The sequence below is a fragment of the Drechmeria coniospora genome, chromosome 03, assembly GCF_001625195.1.
Source record: "Drechmeria coniospora strain ARSEF 6962 chromosome 03, whole genome shotgun sequence".
NCBI classification, from domain to species: Eukaryota; Fungi; Ascomycota; class Sordariomycetes; order Hypocreales; family Ophiocordycipitaceae; genus Drechmeria; species Drechmeria coniospora.
In genome coordinates this window covers 9,556,725-9,578,996 of record NC_054391.1, presented here as the reverse complement: position 1 = coordinate 9,578,996, position 22,272 = coordinate 9,556,725, and the positions used below count along the sequence as shown (strand labels likewise).

Sequence of the window (22,272 nt, the reverse complement as noted above, 5' to 3'; positions counted from 1 at the left end):
ATTACCTTCTGTAGGATGCATTGGCTTCTGTCCCACTAAAGTAATAGTAACTATAGGCACAACAGATGCAATTACAGAAACCACCTATGGACCTTCAACCGGGACTAGTACAATTCCGCCATCTTCTGGATGTTTTGGCAACTGCCCTACAAGGATCATTGTTACTGTAGGCACTAGTGGCCTTATTCTGGAAACTACCTACGGACCGACAGCTGGTACAAGTACAATTCCGCCTTTAGCTGGATGTATTGGTAACTGTCCTACAAAGCTTATTATTACTATCAGTACTACAGGTGTTATTACAGCATCTACTTTCGGACCAACAGCAGGAACCAGTACTATTGTACCTTCCGCTGGATGTATTGGTAACTGCCCTACCACAGTTATTGTTACTGTTGGTCCTTCTGGTGGTATATCTACCGAATCAACCTATGGTCCTACGGCTGGGACTATTACAATACTACCTTCTGCAGGATGCATTGGCTTCTGTCCCACTCGGGTAATAGTTACTGTTAGTACAACAGATGCAATTACAGACACCACCTATGGACCTTCAGCAGGGACAAGTACAATTCCACCATCTTCTGGATGTTTTGGCAATTGCCCTACGAGGATCATTGTTACTGTAGGCACTAGTGGCCTTATTCTTGAAACTACCTACGGACCGACAGCTGGTACAAGTACAATTCCGCCTTCAGCAGGATGTATTGGTAACTGTCCTACAAAACTTATTATTACTATTAGTACTACAGGTGTTATTACAGAATCCACTACAGGACCAACACCAGGAACTAGTACTATTTTACCTTCCGCTGGATGTATTGGTAACTGCCCCACGAGAATTATTGTTACCGTTGGTCCTTCTGGCGGTTTAACTACTGAATCAACCTATGGACCTACGGCCGGGACTAGTACAATACTACCTTCTGCAGGATGCATTGGCTTATGTCCCACTCGGGTAATAGTTACTGTTAGTACAACAGATGTAATTACAGACACCACCTATGGACCTTCAGCAGGGACAAGTACAATTCCACCATCTTCTGGATGTTTTGGTAATTGCCCTACGAGGATCATTGTTACTGTAGGCACTAGTGGCCTTATTCTGGAAACTACCTACGGACCGACAGCTGGTACAAGTACAATTCCGCCTTCAGCTGGATGTAATGGTAACTGTCCTACAAAGCTTATTATTACTATTAGTACTACAGGTGTTATTACGGAATCCACTACAGGACCAATACCAGGAACTAGTACTATTGTACCTTCCGCTGGATGTATTGGTAACTGCCCTACCACAGTTATTGTTACTGTTGGTCCTTCTGGCGGTTTAACTACTGAATCAACCTATGGACCTACGGCCGGGACTAGTACAATACTACCTTCTGCAGGATGCATTGGCTTCTGTCCCACTCGGGTAATAGTTACTGTTAGTACAACAGATGCAATTACAGACACCACCTATGGACCTTCAGCGGGGACAAGTACAATTCCACCATCTTCTGGATGTTTTGGTAATTGCCCTACGAGGATCATTGTTACTGTAGGCACTAGTGGCCTTATTCTGGAAACTACCTACGGACCGACAGCTGGTACAAGTACAATTCCGCCTTCAGCTGGATGTATTGGTAACTGTCCTACAAAGCTTATTATTACTATTAGTACTACAGGTGTTATTACAGAATCTACTATAGGACCAACAGAGGGAACCAGTACTATTCTACCTTCGTCTGGATGTATTGGAAATTGCCCTACTACAGTTATTGTCACTGTTGGTCCATCTGGTGGTATATCTACTGAATCAACCTATGGACCTACGGCCGGGACTAGTACAATACTACCTTCTGCAGGATGCATTGGCTTCTGTCCCACTCGGGTAATAGTTACTGTTAGTACAACAGATGCAATTACAGACACCACCTATGGACCTTCAGCAGGGACAAGTACAATTCCACCATCTTCTGGATGTATCGGGAACTGTCCTACAAGGATTATTGTAACCGTAGGTACCAGTGGTCTCATTATGGAAACTACCTACGGACCGACAGCTGGCACAACGACGATATTGCCTTCAGCTGGATGTATAGGCAACTGTCCTACAAAGCTTATTATAACTATCAGTACTACAGGTGTTATTACAGAATCTACTATAGGACCAACAGCAGGAACCAGTACTATTATCCCTTCTGCTGGATGTATTGGTAACTGTCCTACGACAATTATTGTTACCGTTGGTCCATCTGGTGGTATATCTACCGAATCAACCTATGGACCTACGGCCGGGACTAGTACAATATTACCTTCTATAGGATGCATTGGCTTCTGTCCTACTCGGGTAATAGTTACTGTTAGTACAACAGATGCGATGACAGAAACTACCTATGGACCTTCGGCCGGGACCAGTACAATTTCACCATCTTCTGGATGCGTCGGTAACTGCCCTACAAGGATTATTGTAACCATTGTTACTAGCGGCTTTATTCTTGAAACCACATATGGACCGACAGCAGGCACAAGTACTTTACCGCCTTCACCTGGATGTATTGGTAATTGTCCTACAACTATTATTATTACAGTAACTGGCGGTGTTACAACAGAATTTACGACTGGGCCGACAGCAGGAACTTCAACTATTCCGCCTTCCCCTGGATGCATTACTAGTTGCACTACGAGAGTCATTATTACGCAGCCGGCTGTAACATCACCTATTAGTACAAGTAGCGTAGGACCTGATACGGCTTTGACAATAACAACCTTAGGATCTACTGCCGGCACATCTACGATTATACCGCCAGTTGACTGCACACATCCATGTACTACTAGTATAATTGTCATAACAACATCTAATCAACCTATTGATATTATTGTAACTACAACAATACCAGGGCTTACGGCTGCCACATCGACTATCACACCGCCTGCGGACTGTACCCATCCTTGTACAATGAGTATTATCGTTGTATCAACATCCAACCAACCACCTGATACAGCTGAAACGATTACAACACCAGGACCTACCGCCGGAACGTCAACAATTACACCACCAGCGGACTGCACGCATCCTTGTACTACTACTATTATCGTCACTGCTACTCCTACTATTCCCTGCCCCGCAGAAGCATATGTTATTGACGCTGATGTATTATATACGTACAACCTGGTAACGAACCAGCAATTATTCAAAAATAATCTTTCGCCTCCAGGTACTGGAGCAATCAATGGTCTCGCATTTAATGTTCTTGATGGATATTTTTACGGAACTATGGGAAGACCCATCCCACCACACCTTTTTCGAATGAGTGTTAATGGAACTATCGAAGTATTAAATATTACAATACCCATTACTATTATCGGAGATATCACACCGGATGGCCATTACTGGATTCTAGAGCATAATAATTTTGGAGTATTTCCTCCTTATCCAAACCCTTCACGATGGTATGAAATCGACTTATCAGACTCTACGTTACCTACATTTGGTACAATAGTTTCCCAGGGCCTAGTAGCCGTCGGTTTAGGATATTTTGAAATCCTTGATTGGGCATATGTCCCTGGCGGTGGTAATGCCTTATATGCCTGGATATCTAATGTTGATCCAGCGCATCAAGATTCTTCATTTGCCCGATTTAATTTAATAACTCACTCATTCGAAATCATTAGATCACTGCCTTTTTCTACTGGGACTAGTGCTTGGGCTACCTCGGATGGATGGTTTTATAGCAAACTTGACAATGGCGCTGTTATACGCATGAAAACTGATGGCTCCAGCTACGAGGTATTGTCCAATCCTGGCATTATTGGATATTTGGCAGACGCAGCACGATGTGCCAATTCGCCATCAACTGCTTCCACTAGTTTATTGTCCCCTCCTGATATCGCAATTACGACAACAATTTTTGGCAGTACAGCTGGTACAGCGACCATTACACCACCAGCGGACTGCACGCATCCTTGTACTACTACTATTATCGTTACTGCTACTCCTACTATTCCCTGCCCCGCAGAAGCATATGTTATTGACGCTGATGTATTATATACATACAACCTGGTAACGAACCAGCAATTATTCAAAAATAATCTTTCGCCTCCAGGTACTGGAGCAATCAATGGTCTCGCATTTAATGTTCTTGATGGATATTTTTACGGAACTATGGGAAGACCAACCCCACCACACCTTTTTCGAATGAGTGTTAATGGAACTATCGAAGTATTAAATGTCACAATACCCATTACTATTATCGGAGATATCACACCGGATGGCCATTACTGGATTCTAGAGCATAATAATTTTGGAGTATTTCCTCCTTATCCAAACCCTTCACGATGGTATGAAATCGACTTATCAGACTCTACGTTACCTACATTTGGTACAATAGTTTCCCAGGGCCTAGTAGCCGTCGGTTTAGGATATTTTGAAATCCTTGATTGGGCATATGTCCCTGGCGGTGGCAATGCCTTATATGCCTGGATATCTAATGTTGATCCAGCGCATCAAGATTCTTCATTTGCCCGATTTAATTTAATAACTCACTCATTCGAAATCATTAGATCACTGCCTTTTTCTACTGGGACTAGTGCTTGGGCTACCTCGGATGGATGGTTTTATAGCAAACTTGACAATGGCGCTGTTATACGCATGAAAACTGATGGCTCCAGCTACGAGGTATTGTCCAATCCTGGCATTATTGGATACTTGGCAGACGCAGCACGATGTGCCAATTCGCCATCAACTGCTTCCTAACAGCCAGACTGCAATGAATGACTTTGGAGTACGTAATTAAGTATCACCTAATACGTCTGGCTATATGAAGCTATTCTGTAAGGGGCCGTATCCGTGGATTATTTGTTTAAATACTCTCGTTCCTTCTTAACAGTACACGCCGGCGCTACATGCATAGTTCATACCAAAGGCTGCCTGATTCGTACAAGTTATCGCAGCAGCAATAAAACTATCCCTACGGTGGCGGTTGAGTCAAAAATGAATAAAATACTTGCAGATTGAGATGGATATTCTGACTATAAAGCGATATCTTGAGTTCATAGGAATTATTCAAAAATCTACATGCCCGAAGGTACTGGGTCTCCACCGCCTGTACGCTAGCCTGGACTGTGGCTGCAAATCCTGCTGCATATCGTCAGGGGCGGCAAGATACAACGGATAAGGAGAAGATATATAAGCCAGCGTAGAAAGCCTCTCCTCGAAATCCAAAGGAGCCATGGATGGATAATGCCTTTAGTTAAAGACTTTCGAAGGCGATCAAATATTAGATAATATTGTTGGTTCGGTTCTGGGGGAAACTGGCAACAAGAGATCTCTTTTCAATGAATCAATTTGGTACGAAGGGATGAAAAAGAGGTAGCAGTAACGCGACCTATTTATCCCTTTTGCAATCGCACCTTGTGTGATTAAGCTAGCCTACATACTAACATACCGACCTCGGTGAATATATACACACAAATATAGATTTTGTTTCGCAGTTGCTTCGCTACCGCTAATACAAAGACGCAAAGCTCATTCTACTACTAGTATTAGATATTTCATGCTTTAGTTCCCACTTGTCATTGGGTCAACACTGTGGGCACAGGTGCTGATCATATGATGGGTTCATTAATTAAAGAGTGAGTTGGTTCGGTTCTGGGGGAAACTGGTAACAAGAGATGTCTTTCAATAATTCAATTTAAATACGAAGGGAGGGAAAAGGAGGTTGCAGTGATGCGACCTAACTTAACCCTTCAGTTGCTATATTTATGGCAGTCACAACAGTTACTATAGTCATAGCAGTCACAGCATTACTGTAGTCATAGTAGCCACAGCAGTTGCTGTAGTTATAGCAGTTACATCAGTTGCTGTAGTCGCAGTTACTATAGTCATAGAAGTTACAACAGTTGCTGTAGTTATGGCAGTTACAGCATTGCTGTACTCATGGCAGTTACAGCAGTTACTATAGTTATGGCAGTTACAGCATTGCCGTAGTCATAGCAGTCACATCAGCTATAGTCATGGCAGTTACAGCAGTTGCTATAGTCATGGCAGTCACAGTATTGCTGTAGTCATAGTAGTCACAGCAGTTGCTGTAGTTATGGCAGTTACAGTAGCTGCGTTACGGTAGCAGCTCCGGCAGTCACCTTATTTGTCGATTCCCACAACGTAATTTTAGGGACCGACCCGGGCAAGGAGCATGGTACTGGTGGGTCGGACTAGGCTTAGTGCTAAGGGCTCGCGAGATGAGCGACTCGCGACCTATGCGCAGGCACAAGCAGGCCGACGATGCATAAACTGCGTTTCCGTTTTCCGTTCCGCTCGGCATCTTATGCGAGCAACGAAACAATTCCTCGGTCCACAGACTTCTAGCAAATCGCTCGTCCGACCAGGGCTCTCGGTGCCTACGCGACATGTGATATCTAGTAGAGTCGAAATATCCGCACAAGGAACCAAACCCATCCATGGCATCCCTGTCGCTATGGTATTATTATTACCCCCGACCTTAAGAGCGAGTAATAGTGCCGAAAGGTATACCTACCGCTCTGTACAAATAGAAAGTGCATCTCGGTCTCGTCTAAGGCAACTGTCGGTTCGTATATTGATGCTATTCTTCCTATTTACCTCGCATCTTTATGCAGAATCAAACCTTGCAAGGCCGTTACTATGAAGTTTACTAACGCCCTTATTTTCGCTACCGCCGCCTCTGCTGCTGCCGTCCAAAGCCAGCGCATACGTCTCGATACCCCCCAGGATACTGGCGCCGATTTCCTCGAGGGCATGCGTCTCGATATCCCCCAGAGAGTCAATACAGATATTCCCCAAAATATTAATACCAATATCCCCCAGAAGGTCGACACCAATACCCCCCAAAAGGTCGATACAAATATCCTCAGGGAGGTCGACACCACACTAGACGCTGCCGTTACTGCGATTAACCAGGGCAATCAAAGTCTTAACAGCGAGTTCTTTCAATCTAGATTTTTCCCGCTTATTGATTTTATTAAGCATGAGACTGTAAAGATCGATACATCGCTCGAGGATCTTTCCACAGACGATGCGTACCGTCTTTTCAAGCCTGCCGAAAACTTACCGAGGTTGGCCGCTGCTCTTCATTCTGCCCTAGATAGAGAGGATGTCAAGGCGACTATTGTACAGAACAAGGCTTGCAGTATCGTTCGAGCTTCTATTTTTGGCCTTCAAGATGTATTGAATAATTTAAAAAGTATCATAGGCTACACCCTGCCTAAGTTTGCTAAGAATACCGATTGCGAAACTCTTCTATCGTTTACCAATTCCTTGGGGAAAACAGGCGCCATGTTCCATGATTGTTGACCCGACAGCCTCGGTACGAAGGATACATCTCCTTGATGCCCACTACCTGCCTTGACCACGGCCACTCCTCTTGGGTTCTACTCCTGCATCCGGTTGCTTTGCTCGCTTTCTGGACGCACCCGCACCGACGTCGGCCGCAAAGGAACAGTCTGGTAGCCGGTCTCGGGCCACGAGGACGGGAAGGGGACGTTTCGGCTGAGTGGAGAATACATTGGGGTAGAATAACAAGACGCAAGTTTAGACTACGCCTTTGAACTGCACGGTTGCATGTTCCTGTCGACCCGTGCCACTTGCGATGCCCACGGAGGCCTCGGCGACCGGAGCATGCGGCAAGGCGCGAGACCACGGCCGGGACCGACTCTCCGCCGGGCATGACTATCGTAGGCGCGGCACTCGGTACAGATGCTCGACACTTACGCCTGCTTGGGCTTCCCGGCTGGGGCGTCGACTAGTTACAGGCGAGGCGGTGACTCTACTGCCGGTGGTAGGAGGCTTGGTGCTCGAGTATATCAGGCAACGCGCAATATACGATGGCTGTATTGTCTACGTGGTTGGAACAGTTTAAGAACCAGCCTTGAGCTGCCAAAGTAGAAGAGACGTTTCGGAATAGGCTTCATAGAGAATAGATAGGGGTATAATACAAAGAAGCACTAGGTGGTCTAGGCAGTCTTGGGCTCTCAAGTTGGGACAGGCCGTTTCGGAGCATTCTAGGCAGTCTGGAGCTCTCAAGTTGGGACAGGCCGTTTCGGAGCATTCTAGGCAGTCTGGAGCTCTCAAGTTGGGGCAAACCGTTTCTGAGCATTCTAGTCTGAGAATATACAGCGGTGAGATGTACAGATGCATATGCATAGCATGGTTTTTTGCCATGTGTTTATTTCTTTTTCAACTTACCCCTCGCGTTATGCCTATGCTCAGGAGGGTTAATGGAGTGCATCACAAAAGCGACAATTTAGTTTAGGCAGCTTCTACAAATTGAACCAACGCTTTTTCCACACTACTGCATTTAACCGACTCATAACCGTTGCGGCCTGTCTTGTCGTGGGCAGAACCCATGGATTGCATTGCATTTCTGTAACTCCAAGTACATCCATTAGGGTCGAATGTAAGGATTAACGCAACAGATATAATACTTACTCATAGTATCTTTACGTTTGCATATACTCTTTTAAGTTGGACGTCTGATGAGCGGCGTTGCGCTTGTACGACTTGCAACAGCAGTCATAGCCTAAAATTATGGATTCATATTATCTAAGAGTTATTCTCTTTTCGACCTACCCCTAACTTAATGCCTGTAATAGGCAGGCATAGTAATGGAGTGTGCATAACGAAAGTGACGACTCCGTGTCGGTAGTGCTGCTGCTATTACTCCATACTTACATAATAAATCGACGCTTCTGCCACCCCTCTACAGTACACCAACTACTACGGAGTAATACACGAGTAATGCTTAATACACCCTTCTGAGCCGTATGTAAGTCTGGCTAACTAGAGGCCGGCTTAGCGCTTGAGCTGGTAATATGAGTTACTAACTGGATTATCCACAACGACCGTGGCATCCCTGTTGCCCTGTCCCGTCGCGCCAAATGCGAGTTGTGTCGCAAGAGGCTCTTTCCCTCCACACAATATATATATATATATATAATACAGCTCCAATTCCTGGTAAAAGTAAAATAATTCATTCTTGACAACCATTCTCTTCAAACTCTATTCATATACTGTCCGACCGAAAGCTATTACCATGAAGTTCACCAACGCCCTTGTTTTTGCTACTGCCGCCTCTGCTGCGGCCATCCAGAGCCAGGGCATAAGTCTCGATGTTCTCGAAAAGGTCGAAACCGCAGTAGAGGCTGCTGTTGCCATCCTCAATCAACATAACAACACTCTGTCGGGGGAATTGATTGATGAAAAATTCTTTACATCTAGATTTTACCCGCTTTCTAATCTTATTGGAGACCATACTCGTTCAATTAATCAATTAGCTAACCCTTTGTCTATCGATATTGCGGAACTGCTTTTAAAGCCTGGCGAACATCTTCCCAAATTGGCCGTTGCACTTCATTCCGCCCTCGAAAATAAACATATAAAGGCGAGCATTATACAGAATAATATATGCGGTATTGTTAGAGCTAGCATTTACGGCCTTCAATCTGCATTGAACGAATGGCTATTCAGTATACTTGCAGGGGATTATAAAATTTTCGACAACACGGGATACAAGAGTGTTGGGTCGTTTACTGATTCCTTGTTTAAAACAGGCGCCATATTCGATTATTGTTAACTCAAGGGCCTCGATACCGAAAGTACACATCCTTTTCCCTTATATCCTGCTTTCGTTATGCCTACTCCCCATGGGCTCTACGCCTCTACGGCGTTATTTCGCCTGCTTCTCGCCCGTACCTAAGCGAATATCAGGTACATTAGAGCAAGGAGCCAGTCTTGGGCTGTTACGTTATTACGAGGACCTTTCAGAAAACTAGACAAAGAATACATGGGGGTTAAATAAAGAGAGGCATGCTCACAGTACAATACGCCAGCCATCCATCTATTCGGACACCTTTTTCGCCTTGTCTTCCGCTTGATCCCTATAATGATATATCAGATTAGTGATAAGGTACGGGACAACACGGTCGATTCAGTTTTGGTAGAGCTATTCCTGCAAGTTTAGTATATGCTTAACAGCCCGTCGTTGTAATTGGGCGACTCGCAACCGTCGAGGCCTGGGTTGCAAGTTGCCTGCAGGCAGAACCTAGGGAGCGCATGGCGTTTCCGCTGTTATACATTCCTCGGCGTCGAATGCAAGGAATACAGCGGCAGCATCGTTCCGTCTACTCAACCGCGTAGTACGTTTCTGTTTATAGTAGTGTACGTACAGGCAGAACCCATGCGTTGCATCTCCGTTGCCGCATATCCATTAGCGTCGAACGCCCGCAACGTAGCAGTAGTCTTTCGTCGTCCGTCAAGTACGGGTCCATTTCCATCCACTGCACTCGATACATTCACCGAGCACTCTAGCAAACGCTACGTCCGACGAGCTTCCTGCGACTCGACTCGCGACAGGAGTGAATTCGTACGATACTACCCTTTACGAAACCCATGGATGGCATCCCGGGTGCCTTGTCCCTCGGCGTCGGATGCGAGTATTGACGCGTGAGTATTTTTTTCGTCCGCAACTACACCAATGCAGTATAATGCGTCTCCAACACGAATAAATAGGGGTACAGTATAATACAAAGAAGTACTGGGGAGGTTTAGGCAATCTGGAGCTCCAAGTTGGGACAAACCGTTTCGGAGCATTCTGGACGGAGAATACAGAGCGGTGAAATGTACAGACGCATATGCAGTACATCCGTTAGGGTCGAATGTGAGGAATAATGCAACAGATAAAGCACTTAGTACTCCGTACTCATGGCATCTTTCCGTTTGCATATACTCTTCAGAGTAGGACGTCTGGAGAGCGGCTTTGCGCTTGCACGACTCGTAACAGCAGTCATTGCCTGAAATTGTGGATTTATATTATCCAAGTGTTATTCTCTTTTCGACCTACCCCTAGCTTAATCCCTGTACTAGGCAGGCATAATAATGGAGTGTGCATAACGAAAGTGACGACAGTGCTACTGCTATTACTCCATACTTGCATAATAAATCGATGCTTCTGCCACCCCTCTACAGTATACAACTACTACGGAGTAATACAGGGGTGTTGAATACACTCTTCTGAAGACGGAGTAACTACGGAGTACTATACTCCGTACAACTACAGTAGATGGATTTTCTATGTACTTCGTAACATAATTAGTCTTGCATTTATTAATATCTGCGCTTATTAGTCAGGTAATTATGTCTCTAATCTCCATTCCGTACGATGCTCTGAAAGTGACATGCATTGGAGGCTTGTATGCATAAATCCGTGTGCAATATGAATTTACTACTGCCTAACGATAAATAACATCTCCCTTTTTGCGTGGCTCCCTCGTCGGTTAACGCATACTTATGCGACTGCCTCGATTATTACTTGCAACTCCACTTAATCTGGGATATTGTATATGTTAAAACAGTACCTCGGTATTTTGGAACGACTTTATTATTACTACTGTAAGATTGAGTGAATCTTTAGGGCGGCTTATGTCCCCGATTTCTTATTGCCTCGGGTTATTGGTGCAATGCCCGATTCGCACGGATGAAGGCGATACGGTGCGTAAATGGGCGTGTGCAGTCTCGATCGGGCATACCAGGCCCTTTTCTAGTGGAACTGGACCTCTTGCTCTACTCATATCTCATGACGCTACTCGGTACTACTCACCGTAGTGCTGGAGGATAACGGGCAGATGAGGCATGTCCGAATTTGGCATGGATATTTGTGACAGCGCGCACATATCCTGACTGGAAGCTCAACCTCTTTCCACAAGCGCTCCCTTTGCCAACATTAATACAATATCAGCCATTTGTATAGTAAGCACCTGGATGACAGTTACTTTCTCCAGCCTCGATTGCAAGATGCTGCACCAATGCTATGCAGCTCGGACACAGTAGGATACTGCATTTGCCGTGCATAAGTGCTCTATCGGAGTACAGCCTACCAGGTATTAGTAGGAAATTATAGTAACGTCGTGCTAGCATGTACACTGAGGCAAGGTTGTAGAATGTAACCATACTTCATGCTTAGCCGCTTGTATTTGGTTCGCTCTTGTTGCGCTCCGAAGCCACGGGTCCAACCTTGATGCGACAACATTAAGGGGGTAGAGGCCTAATAATTCCGTGTACCCCGTTTCATTCATCATAGCAAGGTTGCTCGCGCACTAGCAGGATGCAAGTATAGCCCGGTATCGTCATGTCCGTAAGAATCACTGCTAGATGGACCCAACCATAGCCATGTTCCTACATCAAGTAATAGTTGCAGCCATGTTAGAGCCCATCTCTTTAGCAACCTGAGCATCGAGACAATCGCGAAACAAAATAGTAGTATATTCACTCTCCACCTATTGGTATTACGCCAGCCATCATCTTTCGCTTCACGTCAACGCACTAATTATGTGCAGGCTTTGGGTTTTGTGACGAGTGTGTCGGGGCGGCCAAGTATCGTACGGGCCTATCTCAGTACAGCAAGGGAGAATAGGCATGCGTCTGCTTTCTACAGAATTCTATTGCCTGCTCGTTCCCCTTTATATTCTCCATCTAACCCTACGTTGCTGATGGATGGCGAAACAACCCTGCGTATGTCAGCCAATATTTTGTTGTCATTATGGCGGAATGGCTATCGAATTCTGCCGATGGCTTGGAACCGCTGGCTACCGATCATTCGCATGATGGGGACTACTAAGCAGCGGCATGCTTATTAAACTATTACTGATTCTATTTATAATCTCGAGGAAGCATTGTTCATTTTCACGTCGTATGCAATGTACAGATTGATTGCCTGTCGACTTCTCAAGTCACGGTCTAGAGAATTATATTTCGTCAGCAGCTCATTAATGGAAGTACAAGCTTCGTCGGTAATACTGCATATGTCATCTTGACAATCTAGCAATGTTTTTGATGGCCAAATCCCATGGGAAAGCAGGGGATGCAGCATTATGTCGGTGAACGATTTCCATGTCTCCGTGGCGCCCGTTTTTCTTCGCCAAGCGTCATTCCGTGGCACGGCACGACTTGGACTCTCGCGTCCATGTACTGATAGTATACTTATATTCAGGTCCTCTCGTCTCCGTCAGCATGTTTCCGCTGCGTCTTTTTGCCATATCGTCAACAGAGATGCATTTCTCCGCTGCGTCTTCTCGCCATGTCGTCAACAGAGATGCATTTTTCCGCTGCGTCTTCTCGCCATGTCATCAATAGAGATTGCCGAGCAGAGCACGAAAGGTATCGCCATGGGCAGCATGTGCAACGGATGATCGAAACAAAAAAAGTGTACTGGTCACGCGTAGCCTTCTATAGTCTCTGCTCGGCCACAGCATAGGGCAACAAGCTTCGAATGGAGGAGCTGCCGTTGTAATGGTTACAGTTACCTAGATCAGATCAGTTGGAATAAACATCCCACCTCGAGCTTAGCTATTCGACATCTTGATAAATTGGCTGATGTGATTTTTGTACAGCCTCCTCCAACAAGGCGAGGTATAAATCTGGAGAGATATTGAGGAAGATATTGAGGAACAACAAGAATTATACTCGAGATAATTACTTGGAGTATTCCTAATTATACGAACCGTTTTCTCTATTCACACGACTTCTCGTCTAGCGCTCCAAAACGCGCCGCTATAAAATGTTAGCGCCAATGCAACACGAAATGATACATATAGAAATACAACAGTTCAAAATGGATATTCACTATATTGTTAACTTGAGCTATTATAGCAGCGGCCTGGCTAGTCACAACGGCCCCAGTAGTCACAATAGCGGCCCGGCTAGTTACAACTAACCCGGCAGTTATAGCGGTCTCGGCAGTCAAGCAGCGGCCCGGCTAGTCACAACGGCCCCAGTAGTCACAATAGCGGCCCGGCTAGTTACAACTAACCCGGCAGTTATAGCGGTCTCGGCAGTCAAGCAGCGGCCCGGCTAGTCACAACGGCCCCAGTAGTCACAGTAGCGGCCCGGCTAGTCACAACGGCCCCAGCAGTCACAGCGGTTCCGGCAGTCACAGTAATAGCCTAGCTAACAGTAATAACCAAGACCTCAATAGTTATGGCCCTAAAAATATATTCATAATGTGGCAGGATGTAGTATATACTGAAGCAAAGGCTGAATTTTACTGTAGATGAGAAAAGCTAAACACAATTTACTCGGAATACCAAGGTCGAATTTTACGCTATATTTCTTCGGAATATATACTCCTACGGCACGAATGGGCAAGGTGCTGCAGCAACTACAGCAGCTACAGTAACCCCAGTCCTACAGTTTGATAGCCCACTGGCTATCTATCAGAGATATATTACGGATAGAAATACTTGGTACCAAATGCAAGAGCATACAAGCAATAGGACAAACCAGAAATACCGGAAGGCTAAAAACCTACCATTGCGGTATACTAAAGCTATGTATAATTGGTGCCTTGATTGGAAGTAAATGGTAAAGCAATGTAAAAAGCATACTGGTACTAGAGATTGGACTAGGGAAGAAATAATGGCGTATATTGATTGAGATAAGGCTGAAAACGACCGTCTTAATCATAAGTTGGCTGATGTAATTTTGTACAGCCTCTTCCAACAAGGCGAGGTATTGATGGAATCTAGAGAGACATTGAGGAAGATATTGAGGAACAACAAGAATTATACTCAAAATAATTACTTGTATCTTTTTGTACTGCATAGGCACTAACGTTTTATAGCGGGGCGTTGTGGGGCGCTAGGCGAAAAGTCGTGTGAATAGATAAAACGGTCCGTATAATCAGGAATACTCAAATTTGAACCTAAGTACTCCGTGCAGCGAAAAAAAGTACTCCTGCAGAAAACCAAAAGGACACTAATAAAATGTACGCCGAGGTATTTAATACTGTGGCAAAGATTAAATCCAGCGAAGGTATCGAAGCTCCCGTACCATCTCCTCGGTGGACGCGATTATACAATAGTCTGGTCAGCTATGTCGTAGACGACGTGCGCAACCGGGATGTACTCAACAAAAAGGAATTCGACAAAAAAGCCAGAGAATATTTGGATGTTCTTGATGCATTCAACAAAGATCCCACGGTACCACTCAGCGTTTTTAACACTGATATGAAGCTTATAGATAAATCTCTCTATGACAACCTGCGTCATTTTGTCGATGTAACATTGGAAAACTTGGTGCGCGAGCTTGCTAATCGGGCGTCTAAAATGCCCAGATATTTTGCCTCACGGAACCATGTCTTCGTCAAGGATGCAATTAATGTGTATCGCAAAAACCTGTTCTCCGCCTTAGACGACATAGCTTTGGGAAAAGAACAGGGCACTACAGTCTTCAGAGAACAACTTCAGCGATTAGTTCGGGATACTCATCATCTTAGACAAGAAGCCAAGGAAGTAATGCTTCAGAACGATAGAGAAGTGTATCAATTCGCCCACAAGGTCGTCGATAAGGCATTGCTAGACGTTGCCCACGCTCCAAACGAATCCAGAACTGAGGTAGTCAAGACAAGGGCTGTTTTAAGTCAGGTTATCAATGATGTTCTACCCGCTTCGCTAGGAAAAGGTACTATTCTTCTACCTTATCATAAAGTCAACTTATCAATGTACTGACTCTACTGTCTACTAGATTATCCTACCTATGTGTCGAACAAATTTGGAGTTCACTCCTTGCGTGTTCCTTTTGCATTCATTCCACCTCGGGATATTTTGCAAGGAAAATCTTTTTCGCCGAAGGAGGGAATTTTAACAGATTACCTTCCAAAGCAGCCTGTTTCACTCAAGCAGCCCGTATCCCCAGAGACTGTCATTTCACCCGGCTCTGGACGAGTAGTGTTTGGTGCAGAGCTTCCTAAGTTTCCCAAACAACCTGGTATACTCCGGTTCCTCGCAAGCACCCTTGTTGGAAATGTAGTCATCATCGATGAATCTGGCCAATCTCCAACTGAAAAGGTCGCTCTTGCGAGTTTTAAAGAGGTTCTCAAGGAAGCCGGCATTCAAGTACAGCATATAACTATTTCGGATGACGCCAGCATGCTACGAGACAACATTAAAACTGCTACAAAGGACTTTTACTATAACGGAAACACCCTAATAACATCGAGTCGTCATGATTCGCTTGAAGAAATCGATTATTTTATTTCTGCAATGGAAATAGCAGTCCAAAGTCTGAACGGTGAGAAGCTGGAGATAGAAACGCCCTGGTGGAAGAAGCAGTACCACAAATTGTCTGCAGAACGGCTTGATATCCTGAGTTACTTCAGGTTGAAAAAGTCCAAAGACTCATTTCAAGGGATCACTTCATCCGCCGGTGGAAAACTTTTGGATAGTGCAAAAAGTCTGCTGGGATTTGGGCGAAAGAAGCAAGGAAACAGCAGTGGGGGGATCGGATCCATTGAGGCTAATGGAGCCCTCCAGTCAATTGAGTCTGCGCATGCCATTGAACACTTGGGTGCCCATGAGGGTGAGGGGGGCAATCATAACTCCGGAATGAGCTCCAAACAGCGATCAAAGGGCGGAAAGGGGGGTAGGGGATAGTTTATGGCTGACAAAAGCAGGTTAGGTACAGTACATGTACATTATGTAGGCGTACTGTAGAAAAGTTCTTGTCAAAGCGAGAAAGTCTGGGTAGTTGGTTAAATGACGGTGTACATTTTCCCGCCTATTCAAGCAGGCATTTTAGACACTGATCCTAAAAGTGTAGCAGTGTTAATCGGCAAACTGGACTAAAATCCTAAGACCGCTAGGGGAAATTGTACTTGAATTTGTATTTAACCTATACGTCAAGTTCATCGGATAGTTTGTGGCCTCAAAGAGCGGAAGCGAAAATGTATATATTTTCTAAATGTAACCAAGGCAATTCGAATACACCTGCAGCGAGCATCAAAAATATCGACCCAGTCGCGAGTACAGGTACACGCTACCCACCGCAAATATAAGTACTGTACGGAGTATGTTCCTTATACAATGCTTCCAATTTAACTACGTTTTCAACGAAACTATAGCTCCTGTTACGGCTAGAGAGGAACACAATCCTTATAAGAGAACTAGATGGACACATGGTAAAGAGCATTCCTAATTATACGATTAGGAATATTCTATTCCTTTTGTGAATATAGCGGAATAACTATCGAAGCCTGCGGAAAGCTTCCAACTCTAGGCCATCGGTCTTGATTCCGCTTTATTCATATGATGGAGACTATCAAACGGCAGCATGCTTGTAAAGCAGTTGCTGATTCTATTTATGACCTCGAGGAAGCATTGTATATCTTCGCATAGCACGCAATGTATATATTTCCTGTCCACTCCTCAAGTCCCGGTATCGAGAACATTTTTTAGCCCTACGCATACGCCAGCGTCGCAATCGAACAATGCTCTTGACGGCCAAAACCGATGGGGGGTCAGAGGGTTAGTATTATGTCGTTCCAGATGGCCCCTCGACCCTCGTTCGATATATGTATGTAGATATGTCACAATATGTAGGATCTTAACTCCGCACTTAGTGTGGCGTCACATTTTTAAGTGCGACAAGATACCTAGGAAGGTTCTGAGTAGCAGTTCATCACTGTTGCTACCGCCATATGACACATTTAGTGCTCTGGTCACACTCTTCACTTCTCAGCTGTTGCGTCCATACTTGTACTTGCTGCTGAAATGGCCATTGAATTGAGATTTCGAAACTGTACCCAAGAGTGGCTTGAAGGCCTTAATATTATAGCTTCAAAGTTGCTGTTGATTTACTTGTACCTTCTTTACAGGACCGTCGTGGTATACTGCATGCAATACCTCCAAGCCCGAAATCACGACTACCTTTCGAAACGTCATGCTATTTTACACAAAAATATGCCCTTCCTTGCTGTCATATCCTCGAACGCCTTATCAAATATACCACCTTGGTAAAGGAAGATTGCCACCTGCGTTAGCAGCTAGATAAGCCACTCGATCTTGAGCAACCACCACTTCGAATCCGAAACCCAGTTGTTGTACAGTACAGAACCTTCCGAGATGTCCCCGTACTACTCAAAAAGATACCCTTCCTTGAATACGTAATCTACAACAGCCCAGTCAAACTGTGGGTGACACTATATGAGCACGGCTGGTGACATCCGATATTGCAAAGAACACGCGAGCCCGTTCCCCCTGATTCAGACGCGGTGCAATTATCCCCTGTGTACTCCCTGCACTCCTGTGCTTTGTATGCGTACCGATATGTTGCCGAACCATGTGCGGAATACGAAGTAGTATTGTTTGGATATCCCGGTACCTGGTCTTACCTAGTGCACCCAATTCAGTACAATCAATGCCAGTCGTTACAGGTACCGGTTGCTGCTTGTAGAAATAATTCGTGCCGAGGAGCGCAAACAGCATCCATCCCTTCGCACGTCACTATTCTACTTACAAACATGGGACATGTATCATTTCTTGAAAGAGATCAGTTCCATTTCCGCCCATTACTTCTCTATGGAGTATGGGTAAGACTGGGTAGACAATGGCAACAGAAGCCAGCAGTGAGTCGCTCGACCCAACACTACGTGGAATAGGACAATCTAGTATTATGAGCTCACATAACGATCGTCTGTCCTTTTTCGCTTACATGCTTCATCCTCGTAGCAATACGCACACGTATACGCAAGCAAGTACATATACATGAATGTAAACCTGCTAGCGAATGCATCAATGGGTAATTTCGTACTGGCATAAATGAGTACATGCATTCAGACAGTGTAACGTCCTGTAGTACGCATATTTGCACATACAAGTGAAAGTCTAATACATAAATAGACTTGTGCTCAACAATACTGATACTTTCTTCGATCTAATCTCATGTACACGAAAGTCGGCTATCAAATGACGTAGCAGTTGCACTGTTGCGGCTGCTTCCATTTATAGTCTTCGAATGGCAATTACCCGTTTTACAAGGGAGGTAATCTGTCGATGCCAAATGGCAATCTGCAAGTTTGCCTCCGACTCCCTCCGTATTTCTTTGTTGCCGACCGCCCGCTCCTTGTGACTATGGAATCCTGGAAGAGCTTGCTGTAGCTCGAATATCCCTCATCGTTGTCGCTCTTCACGATGGTAAACAAACCTTTTTGCATCGGAAAATATTGTACTTTCAACGTGGCCAAATGTCTCTTGAATTCCGCCAAAGGCTTTTAACCGACATCCGCCGAGCCTTATGCTACTATTATATGATTGAGATTATCGAAACGAAAAACAGCACGCTTGTAAAACCATTATTGATTCCATTCTTGACTTGGAGGAAACACTCCTCTGTTTCAAGATTGCCTGCCAACTTTCCAAGTCCTTGCTGGTCTCAAAAACTATATTTCGTTCGCCTTCGCCTTAAAGAAAACAGGTCAAAGGCTTCAATATTGCTCACCAAAGGCCTGGAAGCAAGTTTTACATCTTTCTCATCCCATGACCCTCCTCCGTGAAACATGTTTCCGTTGGGTTCTACTCTTGGACAGCGTTGTGCGGCCTTTATAATTTGACTCAAACCTCACGTCATCTCCGAGGCGCAGTAGAACTGTATGGCAAGCGGTCTTGGACCGTTGAGGGCCAAGCCGGACAATTTGGACATCCTGATGCGAGCATATTTGACGGTAAAGGCAATGAGCACGTCTAGTGGCAACCTTCATTCCAAGGAGCTTGCCAACCCGTTGTTGCTCTGTTCAGAAACGGTCAACTTGTCCGCTTTTTCCATGCACGGTGTCATTGTCCGCTTCGCAATCTGACACCCAATGGTGCATCAAATCAAAGTCGCCGCATTGCCCGCCGTGAGCTTTTGACGGAACGCATGACGAAGCCAACGAGAACTATCGCGGCCAGGCCGCGCACGGGGCGGCATGCGGCACCGAATATCCTTGAACAATCGTCAAAGTACATGGGAAGAATGAGTCGTCTACGCGCCGTGTCGATGGGCGGCCCATCCTCGTCGTCGTGGGTATGTCTTTTCGTGGCCGAGCTACAAATCCATGTCCTGTCCGACCATCCTCAGCAGCGCGGATTCCTTCACGTATGGGTCGAGGATGCTTTCAACCTTTTCAGGCCAATCGTCGGACCAGTCAAAGTACGCAAAGCATAGGGCATACTCCCAGTAGCTCGGATACCAACCCGCAGACTCCCAGTCCAAGATGGCTGCGACCCGGAAGGATTTTGGGGGGCTCGAACCGTTGCATGGGGCGGAGAATTCTTCCCGCACCAGTATATTTTTGCGTTGGAAATCCGAGTGTGCGAATAAGCCATCGTGGCCGCCAAGTGCTGCGGCCAAGTGACGAGCGAAAAACTCCGTCATCCAGCCTCGTCGTCCCCAGGCCTCCCAGTTCTTGGCGGAGCGCAAGACGAGCGCGTGGCACAGATCCTCGTCGGCAGAAAAGGGCCCCGTGATGCGAGGATCTTTGTCCGAGGAGAAGAAGTATCTGTGCGGCAGTGGTCCTCCAAACACACCTCCGTAGAATCCCCGCGACGGGATGGACCGCAGACTCTCCGAGGCGGCCCTCAGCTGGCTCACGATGGACGATTTTTCATCCTCGGTCAGATTTGGCCACACGTCGCTCAGCTGACGACCCGGGATGTACTGCATGACGATGTACAGCGTGCCGTCGTCACGATACATGGCGTGGAGGAGAGGGGCGGGAATGCTCGGATAGGCTTCCATCAGCATCAATGCGTGTCCTTCATTCTCAAAGACGGCCGGTCCATATTTTACCACAAAAACTCCATTGACGAGAACAGTTCGTCGAGCACTCGGGTCGAATATGCTTGGGAATTCCATCGTCGAGCTCTCAATCTGACGTTTCGTCGGAAGGGGAGCAGGTAGCTCATCGTCGTCACGAAACCATGGGAGGCCCGGCGCGACCCTCGGTGCGACCGGAATCGGCATTGCTGAGGTCGTAAATGGAGCAAGACGGTGTCTTGTCTCGCGCAAACTCGGCGACCCAAACTGACTGGCAGACACGATCAAGGACCGTAGATGTGTGGTTGACGATGATGGACGGCAGGCTGATTTATGCGATTAAGCGGACATGTATCGCGGACGCCCCCGATAATGCGGCAGTTTCAGATACAACGATTGGCGAGGCTGCCTTAGGCCAATAGACAGAATATGCAGTAAAGCATTATGCAATGAGAAAATATGCAACAAAGCTGTCGACTCCTCTGTCCATCACCAACCGATGAGGGAATTGCATCAAACGATCAAGATGCCTCCTTTCATTATCGAATCACCTTCTGCCCTCCCAAAAAGCGCATCGCAGCTCCATCGGTAAGGGGATTCCCAACCAGGAATGGCACAACCTACTCGCCCACATGCCTGGTGAGAGAATCATGGCTCGGCCAGGTCGAGGCGTCGTCTGGTCATGGGGTCGAGTCGAGACACGATGCCACCGTAGCGATGGCGCCTATGGATGTTTCAAGAGAGGCCAACACATGGAACCGTACCCAACTCCGGCACGGCATTGGCTCCAACCTTGCGGCCCATTCTGCCACCTTGCCGCCGAAGTTTCAGTTGCCGCCCTTGTGAGAACGAACAAACGATTCGACATGTCGTCGACGTTTCGATAGCTGCCGGCGTGAGGAAACGCAAAGTACTTGAACCGGTCGCCGTTCTCGTGATGGATGGAACAGTGATTCGTTCTGGTCAAACGCTTTGCTCATTGATGACTACATCTACCACATTCTCGCCTCACCCAAGTTCGAATTCTCTTGTTTGCCATGTCGAACCATCAATGGTATGGAGTGTACAAAATCAAGTTCAAACTTGCCATGCAGGATCCTGACATGCCGAGTCCACGATTCCATACACTCATCTTCGTCGAGACGAATGCGCAAGGACCGGGCACCGGTACCAAGCACCACGTCACAGGCGATATCGTCAAGGGCATGTACTACGAGTCCAAGCCATACCACAACCCTGATAAATCGGAGAGCCTTCATTCCAAGGAACTTATTGGCCACACAAATGCCTCCAACTATCCCCACGATTTTGACAAGATCCTCAAGGCCGTTCCGCCTCCCTCGAAGCAAAAGGCTTTCAACCATCAAAGCATGAGGACGGAACCGGTCAAGTCGTGGGAGCCTTTGACATTCTACAAACCTGGAGAGCCTCGTCAGCCGTTGGTGAAATGTACAGAGTGGACAGAGCAGCGGGCTATACCTGCACTCGGCAAATACGGTCTCGTTCAACAGAGGTAATAATGTCTTTCTTGCAGGACTTGCGCCTGAGCTCAGGTACGAGCAACAACCAGTACGCTTGCAGATGGCATGACAATGAGTTTCTACGCGGTCGTCGAAAGTCGCTTTTATTGCGCAGCCCACGTTGATGATGCATCACACGCCAATGCAATTTCATGAATACTGGCCCAACCC

General features: G+C 46.1%; 4 protein-coding genes across 4 annotated transcripts; 3 read left to right on the top strand and 1 right to left on the bottom strand.

Annotated features, from left to right (window-relative positions):
* Positions 1 to 6,646: 6,646 nt before the first annotated feature.
* On the top strand, positions 6,647 to 7,315 carry DCS_08245 (uncharacterized protein; the record flags this gene model as incomplete). The annotated part of the gene is made up of 1 exon (XM_040805523.1): positions 6,647 to 7,315. One exon carries the CDS (start codon positions 6,647 to 6,649, stop codon positions 7,313 to 7,315), a length of 669 nt encoding a protein of 222 aa, XP_040655627.1.
* Positions 7,316 to 14,775: 7,460 nt separating this feature from the next.
* On the top strand, positions 14,776 to 16,443 carry DCS_08244 (uncharacterized protein; the record flags this gene model as incomplete). The annotated part of the gene is made up of 2 exons (XM_040805522.1): positions 14,776 to 15,472; positions 15,536 to 16,443. The coding sequence occupies 2 exons, from the start codon at positions 14,776 to 14,778 to the stop codon at positions 16,441 to 16,443; spliced, it is 1,605 nt and encodes a 534-aa protein (XP_040655626.1).
* A 3,427-nt stretch (positions 16,444 to 19,870) lies between these two features.
* Positions 19,871 to 20,788, bottom strand: DCS_08243 (phosphotransferase family protein; the record flags this gene model as incomplete). The annotated part of the gene is made up of 1 exon (XM_040805521.1): positions 19,871 to 20,788. The coding sequence occupies one exon, from the start codon at positions 20,786 to 20,788 to the stop codon at positions 19,871 to 19,873; it is 918 nt and encodes a 305-aa protein (XP_040655625.1).
* Positions 20,789 to 21,618: 830 nt separating this feature from the next.
* DCS_08242 (uncharacterized protein) lies at positions 21,619 to 22,098 on the top strand (the record flags this gene model as incomplete). The annotated part of the gene is made up of 1 exon (XM_040805520.1): positions 21,619 to 22,098. The coding sequence occupies one exon, from the start codon at positions 21,619 to 21,621 to the stop codon at positions 22,096 to 22,098; it is 480 nt and encodes a 159-aa protein (XP_040655624.1).
* Between the last annotated feature and the right edge of the window lie 174 nt (positions 22,099 to 22,272).